Raw genomic sequence first — 14,218 nt, 5'->3', positions numbered from 1 at the left:
TGCCTCATGCAAAGAGTTGACTCACTGGAAAAGACTCTGATGCTGGGAGTGATTGGGGGCAGGAGGAGAAGGGGATGACAGAGGATGAGATGGCTGGATGACATCACCGACTCAATGGACGCGAGTCTGAGTGAACTCCGGGAGTTGGTGATGGACAGGGAGGCCTGACGTGCTGGGATTCATGGGGTCGCAAAGCGTCGGACACGACTGACTGACTGAACTGAACTGAATGGATGTAAAAACAACAGCGATCTTATCCTTAGATTGAAGTGTGTTTTCAGATAAAGAATTAAGGGCAAGGGCACACTTAGCACATAGATTTAAAAGGAGAGATGGTGATGGGGATAGTGTAAGATGTTTGAAATTTCAGAAATGGAAGCTGATTTTCTATAGAAGTGGTAATTATTTTAAATGCAGCGTTGCAGGAGGACTCTTTACCCACTGAACCATCAGGGAAACCCTATAACTTTATCTACATTATTTCATATAAACAAAAACTTTCCCAAGATAATATATTTCCCTCTAGCTATGAACTTAAATCCCTTTCTTTTACAAGCAAGCTTAAAACCTCTCTTGCTAACGACACCAGTAACATACCTAAAGTGATTTTTTTAATGCAAATCAAATCATTTCACACCATCAAAGGTAGAATAAACATGTTGATTTTTTTCCAACCCTCGTTGGGAGGAAAACTTTCCCTCTACTAACTTAAGTTTGTGTTGGTGGTGGGACTGTGAATGAACTGATAATAGCTCACCAGGCAAAAAGACAAGGTTTATTCACAAATGCACTCAAGAGCAGATGAAGGGACTCTTGAAAAACTAGATGTAGGGGATATATACCAAAACTAGAAGTGGGAGATTGAGATCAGGAGGAGAAGGGGGCGACAGAGGAAGAGATGGATGGATGGCATCACTAACTCAATGGACATGAGTTTGAGCAAGCAAACTCCAGGAGACAGTGAAAGACACAAAAAGTTTGGCATGCTGCAGTCCATGGGGTCTCAAAGAGTTGGACATGACTTAGCCACTGAACAACATATACTAACTTAACAGGGGAAAGGAAGGAGGGAGAAAGGGCCTCTGGGAAGACAAATGGACTTTTAGACAAGGCAAATGGGCTTTTATGAGAACCATGGAAAGTTCAACACTTTGTGATAGTGTTTGTTTATGCAATTTCTCATCCTGGTGTCAGTGGTTGGTTGATCTCCTTCTTAGCTGGAATCTCCCCTGAGAGGGAATTAACAACAGCTTGAAATCTTCCCTGGTGGCTCAGACCGTAAAGAGTCTGCCTACAATGCGGGAGACCCAGGTTCAATCCCTGGGTTGGGAAGATCTCCTGGAGAAGGAAATGGCAACCCACTCCAGTATTCTTGCCTGGAAAATCCCATGGACAGAGGAGCCTGGTGGATTATACAGTCCATGGGGTCCCAAAGAGTCAGATACGACTGAGCGACTTCACTTTCACTGTCACTCTTAGAAAGCTCTGCCTGTAGTCAGATAAGGAACACTCTGAAAAGGTTTTTTGTTTTTTATTTCCCTGCATCTGCTGTATCTTCAGTGTCCTCAGTTTCAGAGAATCTTTGTACCATTTTGGTGGATTTGGTACAGTGCCATCACCCCTTAGTGTCCTGTCTTCTGGGGTGAGAGCACTTTGTGAATTCCTTATCTGTATCTGTTAGGATTCACAAGGGGCTCATAGCCTATAGTTAAAATATGGCCCATCGTGGTGACCTGACAAACAAGGGATGAAGTCACAGTGGCCACATTGTCCTGATGGGCATCTTGTTTTTTCCTTAAGGCGATACCCTGTTTTTCCCTGCTGGTGCCAGTTTCTCAAGACTACATAACCACCCAACCACGAGACCCCGTTCACTATGTGAGCACAAGATCCCAGCTGTGGGCTAAAGATAAACTGAGGCCCCCTCCCTGCAGGGCACAATTTCCCATCAATAAGGTATAAGAAGGGTTGGCTGTGAAGGGAGGGCACTGGTTTTTCTCTAAAGCCAGCCTCTTTCTTCCTATAATAAATCTTACTCTGCCTGAATGCCCAGCTTGCTATCTTTTTCTCCACGCTCACCTTACATTTCTGATGCCAAAACCTGGGAGGGAAGACCCACCACGGCTAGGTTGACTCCTCTCCTGAGCCCACCTTCGGTGGTTCCCTCCCTTGGACCTCCCAGAGAAACTGGGACGAGTCCCCAAGATGGGACTCTCCACTTACCTTGCTGGACTGACATCCACACACTGGCTCTCATTTCATTGCCTGCAGGGGTGAGTGAATTCCTGCTCTCTCAGATTCTCTGTCTCTTGTCTGGTTTTTGAAGCCCTAGTGCTAGGCAGCAGAGAAGACAATGGCAACCCACTCCAGTACTCTTGCCTGGAAAACCCCATGGACGGAGGAGCCTGGTAGGCTGCAGTCCATGGGTTCGCTGAGCGTCGGACACGACTGAGTGACTTCACATTCACTTTTCACTTTCATGCATTGGAGAAGGAAATGGCAACCCATTCCAGTATTCTTGCCTGGAAAATCCCATGGATGGAGGAGCCTGGTGGGCTGCCATCTATGGGGTCACACAGAGTCGGACACGACTGAAGCGACTTAGCAGCAGCAGTGCTAGGCAGAGGATCCCACGGCCCTTGGGCCCTGGTCTCACTTTGAAATAAGGGACGCCCATTTCATGGGAGACCCTGTCGCTGAGAAGGCTGTGAGAACAGGGACACCTTTTCTTTTGGACCTTTCTCCTCCCTTTTTTCACTCGCCCTTGTTTGCCCTACCTCCCCTAATCGGCTACAATGGGAAATTCTCAGTCCCAAAAAAGTGAAAGTGAAGTCGCTCAGTCGTGTCTGACTCGTTGTGACCCCATGGACTGTAGTCTACCAGGCTTCTCTGTCCATGGGATTTTCCAGGAAAGAGTACTGGAGTGGGTTGCCATTTCCTTCTCCAGAGGATCTTCCTGACTCAGGGATCGAACCCAGGTCTCCTGCATTGCAGGCAGACACTTTACCCTCTGAGCCATTAGCCTGCCTTCTCCAAAACCTAAAAAACTTAGGGTTTTCAAGGAGAAAGAGGGCCAAAGCGACTCACTTATTACTGTCACACTGTATGGCGACTGGATAATAGGGCCCAGTGGCCAGAAAACAGAACTCTCGATTACACTACTTTAACGGACCTCGATAACTTCTGCGGCGGCAATGGCAAGTGGTCAGAGATCCCTTCTGTTCAGGCTTTCTTTGTTCTCCGCTCTTGGCCCTCTCTCTGTACTTCCTCTTCTACTTCTCAAATACTTTTAGCCCATTCTGGGCCACATCCCCCCAATACTATATCCCCTGATCCCTGTTTGGATTTTTCCTCTTTTTTGACCGCTCTGACCACAGTGCACCTCCAATCGCCTCTAATCCTGTCGTAGCAGACCTGGTCCCACAACCTCCACCTTACATCCCCCTGGCTCCTCTCTCCTCTTAGGTGCAGGCCACCGCTGCTTCCGACCCTCCCTCAAGGCCTGTTTCCGGCTTTGGCTCCACCCCCTACTACCGGGGTCTCAAGTCCCTATCCCGACCTCCCCAAATCCCCTCCTTTTACCAAGCCGTGAACGGCCTTAAAGAGACAGCACCCTGAATCCCTTCCCGCTCCCTTCCTTCCCTTATGAGAGCTGGGTGGCACAGAAGGCATTGTTTGGGTGCACATCCCATTCTTCCTTTCCGATTTATCTCAAATCGAAAAACGTCTTGGCTCTTTTTCCTCTGACCCTGACACTTATTTCAGTTCAGTCGCTCAGTTGTATCTGACTCTTTTCGACCCCATAAATTGCAGCATGCCAGGCCTCCCTGTCCATCACCAAATCCCGGAGTTGACCCAAACTCATGTCCATCTACTTCACCCAGTCTTATGACTTGACCTGGCATGATATTTACATTATACTCTCCTCTACCCTCCTCCCTTGGACTGCAAGGAGATCCAACTAGTCCATTCTAAAGGAGATCAGTCCTGGGTGTTCTTTGGAAGGACTGATGCTAAAGCTGAAACTCCAATACTTTGGCCACCTGATGCAAAGAGTTGACTCATTGGAAAAGACTCTGATGCTAGGAGGGATTGGGGGCAGGAGGATAAGGGGATGACAGAGGATGAGATGGCTGGATGGCATCACTGACTCGATGGACATGAGTTTGAGTGAACTCCGGAAGTTGGTGATGGACAAGGAGGACTGGCGTGCTGCAATTCATGGGGTTGAAAAGAGTCTGACACGACTGAGCGACTGAACTGAACTGAACCCTCCTCCCAGAAGAAAAAGAACAAGTCTGTCAAGCCACTGAGGCTCATGCCAATGAAATACATCAAACTGATGATACTAAGCTTATAGGCTCAGCTGCCAATTCCAGGGACGACCCTAACTGTGACTACCAGGCAGGGTGTCCTGAGCGAACAGCTTGTAATCACATGGTGACTTGCCTTATTGCAGGCCTCCAAGAAACAGGACATAAAGCTGTTAACTTTGATAAACTCAGAGAAATAACTCAAAGGCCAGATGAAAATCCAGCACAATTTCTAGCTAGATTAACAGAAGCCCTACAAAAATATGCAAAATTAGATCCAACTTCAATAGAAGGTACCATTGTCCTTACTACCCATTTTATTTCCCAATAGTCCTCAGACATTCCAAAGAAGCTAAAAAAGGCAGAGGAAGGCCCTCAAACCTCTCAACAAGATCTTTTAAATTTGGCTTTTAAAATTTTCAATAACCAGGAAGAACAGGCAAAACCAGAAAAGGCCCAGAGAGATCAGGCTAAATATCATTTCTTAGCCACTGCCTTACATGGCTCCAAACCTCAATCCTCTGACAGAGACAATAAATCATCTAGGCCCTGTTACAAGTGCGGTAAAGAAGGGCACTGGGCTGGCTCATGCCTAAAGCCCAAGCCCCCTCCGGGTCCATGTAGTAATTGTGGTATAAAGGGACATTGGAAGGTAGACTGCCCTAACCTCCCTCTAGGGATCTGGACATTTCCTCGCAGTCCTGAGCAGGAGCCCTCGGACCCATCTCTGCCCAGACTCCTTGGACTCGCCACTGAAGACTGAAGGTGCCCAGGGCCCCAGACCCCAAGCCCTATCCTCCAATATGTAGATGATCTTCTTCTCCTTTGTAGCCCCTCACTCATACACTCTCAACGACATACAATACAACGCCTCAACTTCCTAGCCGATTAGGGGCTATAGGAGTGTCTCCTATTAAGGCTCAACTTTCCCTTCCTGAGGTCACCTATCTTAGAGTTCTCCTGACATCAACAGACATATAACTACTGATAGAAAGTCCCTTATATCTGCCCTACCACTTCCTACATCAAAAACAAAAATTCTGTCCTTTTTGGGCTTGGCTGGGTATCTACGCCTCTGGATCCCCAATTTTGCCCTCCTAGCACAACCTCTATACCCAGCTACTGGGGAAGGTGGGGGTGGGGAGGGGTGGCGCAATCTTTCGGAGCCTCTTGAGCCAAATACTTTTAAGTCAAATGTCTGTTCGGGCCTTAATGCTCTAAAACAAGCTATTCTCTTGGCCCCAGCTTTAACACTGCCTGATCTTTCTCGCCCTTTTATACTCTACACACTGAGAGACATAAAATTGTCCTAGGAGTCTTAGGACAGATGCAGGGCCCTTCCTTTGTCCCCATTGCTTCTCTGTCAAAACAACTGGATACCACCATACAGGGATGGCCAGCCTGCCTGCGTGTTCTGGCTGCAGCTACACTTCTCACTCAAGAAGCAAAAAACTTACTTTTGGGACACCCACGGTCATTCGCTCACCACATGACCTTAAGGACTTACTCTCACACAAGGCCATGGCTCTTCTATCACCTTCTCGTATCCAACTAATTCATATCACCCTCCTAGAATCTCCCGAGTTCTCTTTTGAACACTGCCCTACTGTTAACCCCGCCACCCTCATCCCGAATTCTTCTGAGCCTCCAATTCACACTTGCAATGAGACATTAGAAGACTTGATACCTCACTTCTCCCATATCTCCTTTAAATAACCCTGATCTTACTTGGTATATCTCTGTTGCTCCTAACAATCAAACCCTCCTATCCCACTAATCCACAACAGACCCAAAGAAGCAATTCAATTCATTCCCTTATTGATAAGCATAGGAATAGCAGCAGGGATTGGAACAGGAACTGCAGGGCTCATGACCTCTTTAAACTACTATCAGTCTCTCTAAGGATCTCACTGAAAGTCTAAAAGAAGTAGCCGCTGGCCTTATCAGTCTCCAGGGCCAACTAGATTCCCTGGCAGCTGTGGTCCTTCAAAACAGAAGAGGGTTAGACCTTCTCACAGCAGATAAAGGAGGCCTCTGTTTTTTTCTAGACGAAGCCTGCTATTTAAAGTCTGCCACTGTTTCCCCATCTATTTGCCATGAAGTGATGGGACCAGATGCCATGATCTTCGTTTTCTGAATGTTGGGCTTTAAGCCAACTTTTTCATTCTCCACTTTCACTTTCATCAAAAGGCTTTTTAGTTCCTCTTCACTTTCTGCCATAAGGGTGGTGTCATCTGCATATCTGAGGTTATTGATATTTCTCCCAACAATCTTGATTCCAGCTTGTGCTCCTTCCAGCCTAGCGTTTCTCATGATGTACTCTGCATATAAGTTAAATAAACAGGGTGACAATATACAGCCTTGACATGCTCCTTTTCCTATTTGGAACCAGTCTGTTGTTCCATGTCCAGTTCTAACTGTTGCTTCCTGACCTGCAGATAGGTTTCTTAAGTGGCAGGTCAAGTGGTCTGGTATTCCCATCTCTTTCAGAATTTTCCACAGTTTTTTGTGATCCACACAGTCAAAGGATTTGGCATAGTCAATAAAGCAGAAATAGATGTTTTCTGGAACTCTCTTGCTTTTTCCACGATCCAGCAGATGTTGGCAATTTGATCTCTGGTTCCTCTGCCTTTTCTAAATCCAGCTTGAACATCTGGAAGTTCACGGTTCACGTATTGCTGAGGCCTGGCTTGGAGAATTTTGAGCATTACTTTGCTAGCGTGTGAGATGAGTGCAATTGTGCGGTAGTTTGAGCATTCTCTGGCATTGCCTTTCTTTGGGATTGGAATGAAAACTGACCTTTTCCAGTCCTGTGGCCACTGCTGAGTTTCCAAATTTCCTGGCATATTGAGTGCAGCACTTTCACAGCATCATCTTTCAGGATTTGAAATAGCTCAACTGGAATTCCATCACCTCCACTAGCTTTTTTCGTAGTGATGCTTTCTAAGGCCCACTTGACTTCACATTCCAGGATGTCTGGCTCTAGGTGAGTGATCACACCGTGATTATCTGGGTCGTGAAGATCTTTTTTGTACAGTTCTTCTGTGTATTCTTGCCACCTCTTCTTAATATCTTCTGCTTCTGTTAGGTCCATACCATTTCTGTCCTTTATCGAGCCCATCTTTGCATGAAATGTTCCCTTGGTATCTCTAATTTTCTTGAAGGGACTTTGGCCCATATCCTATATCAAAAAGGCTGGAATGTTAGGGTTCACAAGGGGCTCATAGGGTATAGTTAAATTATGGCCCATCGTGGTGACCTGACAAACAAGGGATGAAGTCACAGTGGCCACATTGCCCTGGTGGGCATCCTGTTTTTCCCTTAAGGTGATACCCTGTTTTTCCCTGCTGGTGCCAGTTTCTCAAGATTACGTGACAACCTGACCATGAGACCCCTTTGACTACATGACCATCCGATCGACCACAAGACCCCAGCTGTGTGCTAAATATAAACTGAGGCCCCCTCCCTGCGAGGCACAATTTCCCATTGATAGGGTATAAGAAGGGTTGGCTGTAAAGGGAGGGCACTGGTTTCTCTCTAAAGCCAGTCACTTTCTTTCTTTCTTCCTATAATAGGTCTTTCTCTGCCTGAATGCCCGGCTCACTCTTTTTCTCTGCTTGCCTTACAGCACCCTCAGTGGGTCTGCCAATCAATATGCTCTGTCTTCATTTAGCACAAGGCCCAAGCTGGACCAATCAGATTACCTTCCAGGAATATGAATCTTGAGTGCTCTGATGGGAGAATGGGAGGTGACTGGGGATAATGGATCCTGGTGGAGGTGTTCTGAACAGTCAATTCTGCTGCTTGCACCAACAGAAAATTAACCTATAAAGAAGTTGGCACTCGGAAAGCAACATGCAATCATTCATGGGGTAAGACACAAATTAAATGCTTTTTCGAAGACTAAAATGTACCCATATTTGATAAACTTCTCAGCCATCAGCCCCCAACCCAGCATTCATTCTCATATTCAATCTTCCTCTCTCTTCCCTCTGCTCTCTCCCAAACCATTTTTCTCGTCTATTTCTCTTCATGGTCACTGTTATGTTTGTATCCTTCCAGGATTCTTATTTTGGATCCCGACCCCCATGGTGAAGATATTAGGAGAGGGGCTTTGAGGAAGGGATTAGGTTTTGCTCTCATTAATGGGATTCAATCTCTTTTATAAAAGGACTCCAAGAAAACTTCCTTCTACTGTGAGGGCACCAGGGAATGGGTCCCTACTAACACAGATCTTTTGGCACCTTGATCTTGGATTTCCCAGCTTCCAGAACTGTATGCTATTAATTCCTGCTTTTGTAAATCACTCAGTCTATGGTCCCAGGTGGCACTGCTGCTGCTGCTGCTAAGTCGCTTCAGTCGTGTCCGACTCTGTGCGACCCCATAGACGGCAGCCCAGCAGGCTCCCCGGTCCCTGGGATTCTCCAGGCAAGAACACTGGAGTGGGTTGCCATTTCCTTCTCCAATGCATGAAAGTGAAAAGTGAAAGTGAAGTCGCTCAGTGGTAGACACGGTTTGATCCCTGGGTCAGGAAGATCCCTTGGAGAAGGGCATGGCAACCCACTCCAGTAGTCTTGCCTGAAGAATCCCATGGACAGAGGAGCCTGGTAGGCTACAGTCCATGGGGCCACAAGGAGTCAGACACTTAGCAGTCTATGGTATTTTGTATATGTTGTTGATGTTGTTTAGTTGCTAAGTTGTGTCCAGCTCTTTGCGACCCCATGGACTGTACACTACCAGGCTCCACTGTCCGTGGGATTTCCCAGGCAAGAATACTGTAGTGGTTTGCCATTTCCTTCTCCAGGGGATCTTCCCAGATCAGGGATCAAACCCGTGTCTCCTGTGTTGGCAGGCAGATTCTTTACCACTGAACCACCAGGGAAGCCTCATTTTGTATATAGAAAGTGATGGAATTTGTATTTACATATACATACACATACATCTATAATGTAAATGTATATATATATATAGTATTTTGTGTATATATATATGACATTTCTTTTTCCATTCATCAGACACTACTAAGGTTGTTTCCCTTTTAAAAATTTTTTATGATTTAAAGAAATATTATTTAGCATTGCTGGGTCTTAGCTGTGGCATGTGAACTCTTTAGTTGTGGCATATGGGATCTAGTTCCCTGACCAGGGATGGAACCCGGGTCCCCTGCATTGGGAGTTCAGAGTCTTAACCACTGAACTGTCAGGAAAGTCTCACATTTTTATAACTAGTTTTGGTATAATTATTTTTTATATTCTGGGTACCTCTTACCTGTTTCTTAATGTGTTTAAGGCACTTAATAACATTTGAAATTTTAGGTCTGTGACTTTAATGAAATGTTTAGATATATTTAAATCTGATCAGTGTTTACAAGAGTAAGGATATCTCATTTTAGAAATTCTTAAGTATTTATTATTTGCACATCTATGAATAATTAGAGGAATGTTGGCTACTTAAGGAATGTTGTTTGGTTTCTTAAATTAATAAATTGAAAATTAATCAAAATCCAAATGAGTATTTTTCTCCCAGCCCTTAAGCCCTTTGGACATAAGAGAATCTATCAACATGATAATCTCTTTTACTCTGAGATTCTGAGAAAGAGAGTCATACAAATTTTGGTATTGAGCAGCAATTCATTTTATTAAATTTAATACATTTATCAAATGTTTTCAGAGTGCTATGAAACACTGTTCCAGGCACTGTTTTTATCCACTGGATTAGGAGTAAGACGATCCATGTTCTAGTGACATTCCAGTCTGAGAAACTCTGAAAAATTATCACTTATTATCATGTCTAACCTTCAGTATCTCTTTTCATATAAGAAAGGCAACATCACCTGGTTGGAGGAACCAAATGAATTAACATATGTAAAAGGGTAATATCTTGCCCAATAGAAAATAGAAATAAGTCATAATGTTAGGTTTCTGAGTGAGTAAACCACTCCTATAACTCCCTAGAATTTTGATGTAATAAATACATTTAGGATTCACTTAAATTAGAACATGTTGAAGATAACAAAGGACGAGAATGAATTCACACCAGAATGACATAGTTTACTGTACGGTTAACATAAGCATAATCATTTATGACCCTAAGGATAGATAACAGATTCTAATCTTATGAAGAATTGGTGAAAATCCATGGCCGACTGGTCTCCTTCAGTTCAGACTCCTCTTTTCTGAAATTGTCCAAATTCTGCTTATCTTCTGAAAATCCTGTACTGCTCTCCTTTCCCTGTGTGAGATACACTGCCTTCTGTTGAAGCCTTTAGCACTCTTTGTGGATTATTCAGGTTTTTTTTTTCTTGGTTGCATACTTTGATCAAAGGCTTCACCAACTGTAATTAATCATTACTTCTTTTAACCTATACCTCTGCTGTCTGAGACTTCATCTTGCCTCACTGCCTCTTCCCGAAACCTGAGAGCTCTATACTCTGCCTCTTTAGAGCAAATAAATCTTACATGTTACTCCCTTTGGTGAAGAGACACTTTCAGAACTTATCTGTCTTAAAAATTGATCTCCATTAAACAGGTATTTAAACATGATATTACTGGAAATCCTCCCTCACTCCAGTATCTCAGGGTTTTATTAACTATTTCATCCACTGATGTGTGGGACAAAAATGTACTTGAAAAGTTTAACTTCCACAATGAAATGATTTCATTACTTTCTTGGTTTTTAGTGTTTTAATTAAAAAAAGAATTTACATCATTCCAGCTTTGACTTAAGGCCTATGATATCTAGTCTCTCACAGGAATAAAGAAATGCGGAAGTCTTTAGCTAGGAGATATGTCAGAAGAAAGGTGAGAAAGTAAGGGGACTGGGGAAGGAAAAAAAAGGAAAAAAAAAAAAAGCAAGGGGACTGGGTTCCAACTTGGTTTCATGGCTTCTTCAGCCAAGACCGAGAAGACCAAGAGAAAAACAAAAAGCCCAGAAACAAGCAGGTCCCTAGATGTAGCTATTCATGGTTTATGACGGTTTATATTTACAATGCTTTGTAACATCAAACTGCGATTTCTGTCAAACAAGGCAGTGATCATAAAATTTAACCACCTTAAATTCCTTTTGGAAAACGGTGGTACATAAATATACTTCAATAAATAAAGTGAATTATTAAACAAACTAGTAACACTTACTTGCATGTATGCTCAATCATCTCTGACTCTTTGCAACCCTATGAACTGTAGCCCACCAGGCTCCTCTCTCCATGGAATTCTCCAGGCAAGAATACTGGAGTGGGTTCCCTTCTCCAGGGTATCTTCCCAACCCAGGGATCGAACCCACAGCTCCTGCACTGGCACGTGGATTCTTTTCCACTGAGCCACCTGGAAGCCCCTATGCTTCCTTAGTTGTTTATATAAACCAATAAGGCTCTTTCCTGGTTCTTTGCCTCAGCGTGGCACCACCACTTACCCTCTGGTTCAGCCCCTACTTCTGACTTCCACAGTGATGCAGACAGGTGAAGGGATTCTTATAAAGTCCCTGTCAGTATAAAATAAAACCTCCTCTCTATTTAAACCTGCAAATGTAACAGAAATAACAATTTTGATTCAAAAATATACATTTGCCATAGGGAAATTTAAAACTACAATAACAGGATAGAAAAGTAGATTTCTCTGAATCACTTTTCAAAGTTCACCAATATGACCCTCAGTCTCCTCTAAGACTCATCTTAGAGATCCCAGGACCTGTTTGATGAAAATAATGGAAGGATTCCTAAAAAACAATATTATTATTGCCATATCCTACAACATGGCTTCTCAAGTGATGGTACAGAAGACTTAGATGGTACACCAATGAATATTTTCAACTTCAAAATTATATATTTATTTTGATGGAAATTAGAATATAATTTAGCATATAAAACTCACAATCTCCATAAATAATATTTCCTAGGACAAGGCTAAAAACCCTGAGTCCTATTAAAAATATTAAGTAAACATTAAGTATGATAAAATTGGTAAAGGATACACACAAATGACTTTAAGTTTGAGAAATATTGCTCTTTTCTATTTATTTCAAATTTATGTGACTGGTTATACTACACAATAGCCTCAATTAATTAATGTTTATATAATTTAAAAATTGTATGCCATAAAAATCACAAGGGAATAATGATAGGTCATTGCCTACAGGATATCTGGTCATTAAAAAAAGTTTGGAACATGTCTCCTAATATAATCTTGTTTATAAAATATTTTCATTATGTATAACTTCTCTTGGGAATATAATATGCTAAATTTAAGGTCTAAATTTATTTGCCTTCTATGCATTAAAAGTTTATTTATAAGCTTTCTCCCCACTATGAATAATCTGATATTGAACAGGATGAAAAGGTCTAACCCCAATTTTCCTATATTTATATATTCATATGATTTTCTTACCACCCCCACCACCCCCATCAGGACAAAGCTAAAAATTCTGAGTTATGTGCTGTGGAGTAAGGGAAGGACTGTGGCTTAAGGTTTTCTCACATTTATTATATTCACACAATTTCTCCCGAGTGTGGATTTTCCTATGTTGATTAAGGTGTGCACTCTGGCTGAAGGCTTTTTCACATTCATTACATTTATAAGGTTTCTCTCCTGTGTGAGTTCTCTCATGCTGATTAAGATGTGTCCTCTGGCTGAAGGCTTTCCCACAAAAACTACATTCATAAGGTTTTTCTCCAGTGTGAAGTCTATGATGTTCAGTAAGGGATGTGATCCGGCTAAAGGCTTTACCACACTGATTACATTTATAGGGCTTCTCTCCAGTATGAATTCTCAGATGCTGAGTAAAGGATGAATGTTGACGGAAGGCTTTCCCACATTCATTGCATATAAAAGGTTTTTCTCCCGTGTGAATTCTCTGATGTTGAATAAGGTGTATTCTCTGGCTGAATCTTTTCCCACATTCATCACAATTATAGGGTTTCTCTCCTGTGAGGACCATCTGAGGTTGAGCAAGAGATGAGTTCTGGCTGAAGGCCTTCCTGCATTCACTGTGTTTCCCTTCAGTATGAATATGACCAGTAAGAAGAAGATGCTGATTGAAGATTTTTCCACACTCGTTATATTCATAAGGATTTTCTCTTATGTAGTTTCCCTGATAGTAAATCAGGTCTGAATTATGTTTGATGCTATTTCCTTGTATGTCAGAATTAAGGGGTATTTTCATTGAAGGAATTCTCTGTTGCATAAGAAGGTTTGAGTTTAGATTATAGTTTTCCCCAAATCTACTACATTCAAGGCCTCTCTCCTGTGTGATCTTTTTGTGGGTAAAAGATACTTGTCCTAAGTATCTCTGCTGGTTTTCTTGGTTGAATTCTAACTGGTAATCAAAATCCCAGAGTCCACCTAAGATGGAGTACCAGAAACTGTCTCCTGTTAGTCTCTCCATTATCATGTCATGGGTTTGATTTTCATCAGAAATATTATGGTTTGATTTTTTAATTTCTGGTCTATTCTCCCCATCTAAAAGAAATTCAGAACATATAAACACTTCAGTATTCTCTGTATGAAAAAGAAACTGTGGCATAGTATATAACCAAATGAAACTGACCGTAGTGCAGACAATGAAAATGTGGCATTGAAAGTTTTGAAATAAAGCCATGTAACAAAGGGAAAGACTATAAGAGGATGACAAGAAGCAGTGAGCAGGGAGAGATTTTAAAATATGAGTGGTAATCATAAAAAGAAGAGATCCATCAGGAATATACATAATTGGGAGAAAACGGAAAGGAGAATAAGAAATATCATAAGAAAGTCTGTGCTCAGAGGTGAGAGACAGAAAAGACTGTGCTTAGAGAACACAGGGCCAAGTCCAGGACCTTCTCAATCTCACCTGTGGATTATTCTATTGTAGTGCCCACTATCTGCTTATTTCAAAAGTATTTCTTCCTATTTTAAACTTTTGTTTAAAATGAT

The 14,218-nt window shown here is 42.6% G+C and overlaps 1 protein-coding gene across 5 annotated transcripts in view; it reads right to left on the bottom strand.

The window, feature by feature from the left end:
* Positions 1–14,218, bottom strand: part of LOC138428927 (small ribosomal subunit protein uS17m) — a 37,648-nt gene that overhangs the window by 5,677 nt on the left and 17,753 nt on the right. Inside the window, exon 6 of one of the 5 annotated variants that reach the window (XM_069569872.1) lies at positions 9,924–13,765. The exons of 2 other annotated variants lie outside the window; for them this stretch is intronic. In XM_069569872.1, coding sequence (XP_069425973.1) covers positions 12,723–13,765 — 1,043 coding nt within the window. In that variant the 3' untranslated portion in view covers positions 9,924–12,722. Of the gene's footprint in view, positions 1–9,923; positions 13,766–14,218 lie in introns of those variants that run through there. 2 more of the 5 variants (XM_070289484.1, XM_069569873.1) reach the window with 2 other exon arrangements.

The sequence above is a fragment of the Ovis canadensis genome, chromosome 24 (assembly GCF_042477335.2).
Source record: "Ovis canadensis isolate MfBH-ARS-UI-01 breed Bighorn chromosome 24, ARS-UI_OviCan_v2, whole genome shotgun sequence".
Lineage (NCBI taxonomy): Eukaryota > Metazoa > Chordata > Mammalia > Artiodactyla > Bovidae > Ovis > Ovis canadensis.
Note: the sequence above shows the minus strand (reverse complement) of the source record. Positions and strands in the feature narration are given on the sequence as shown.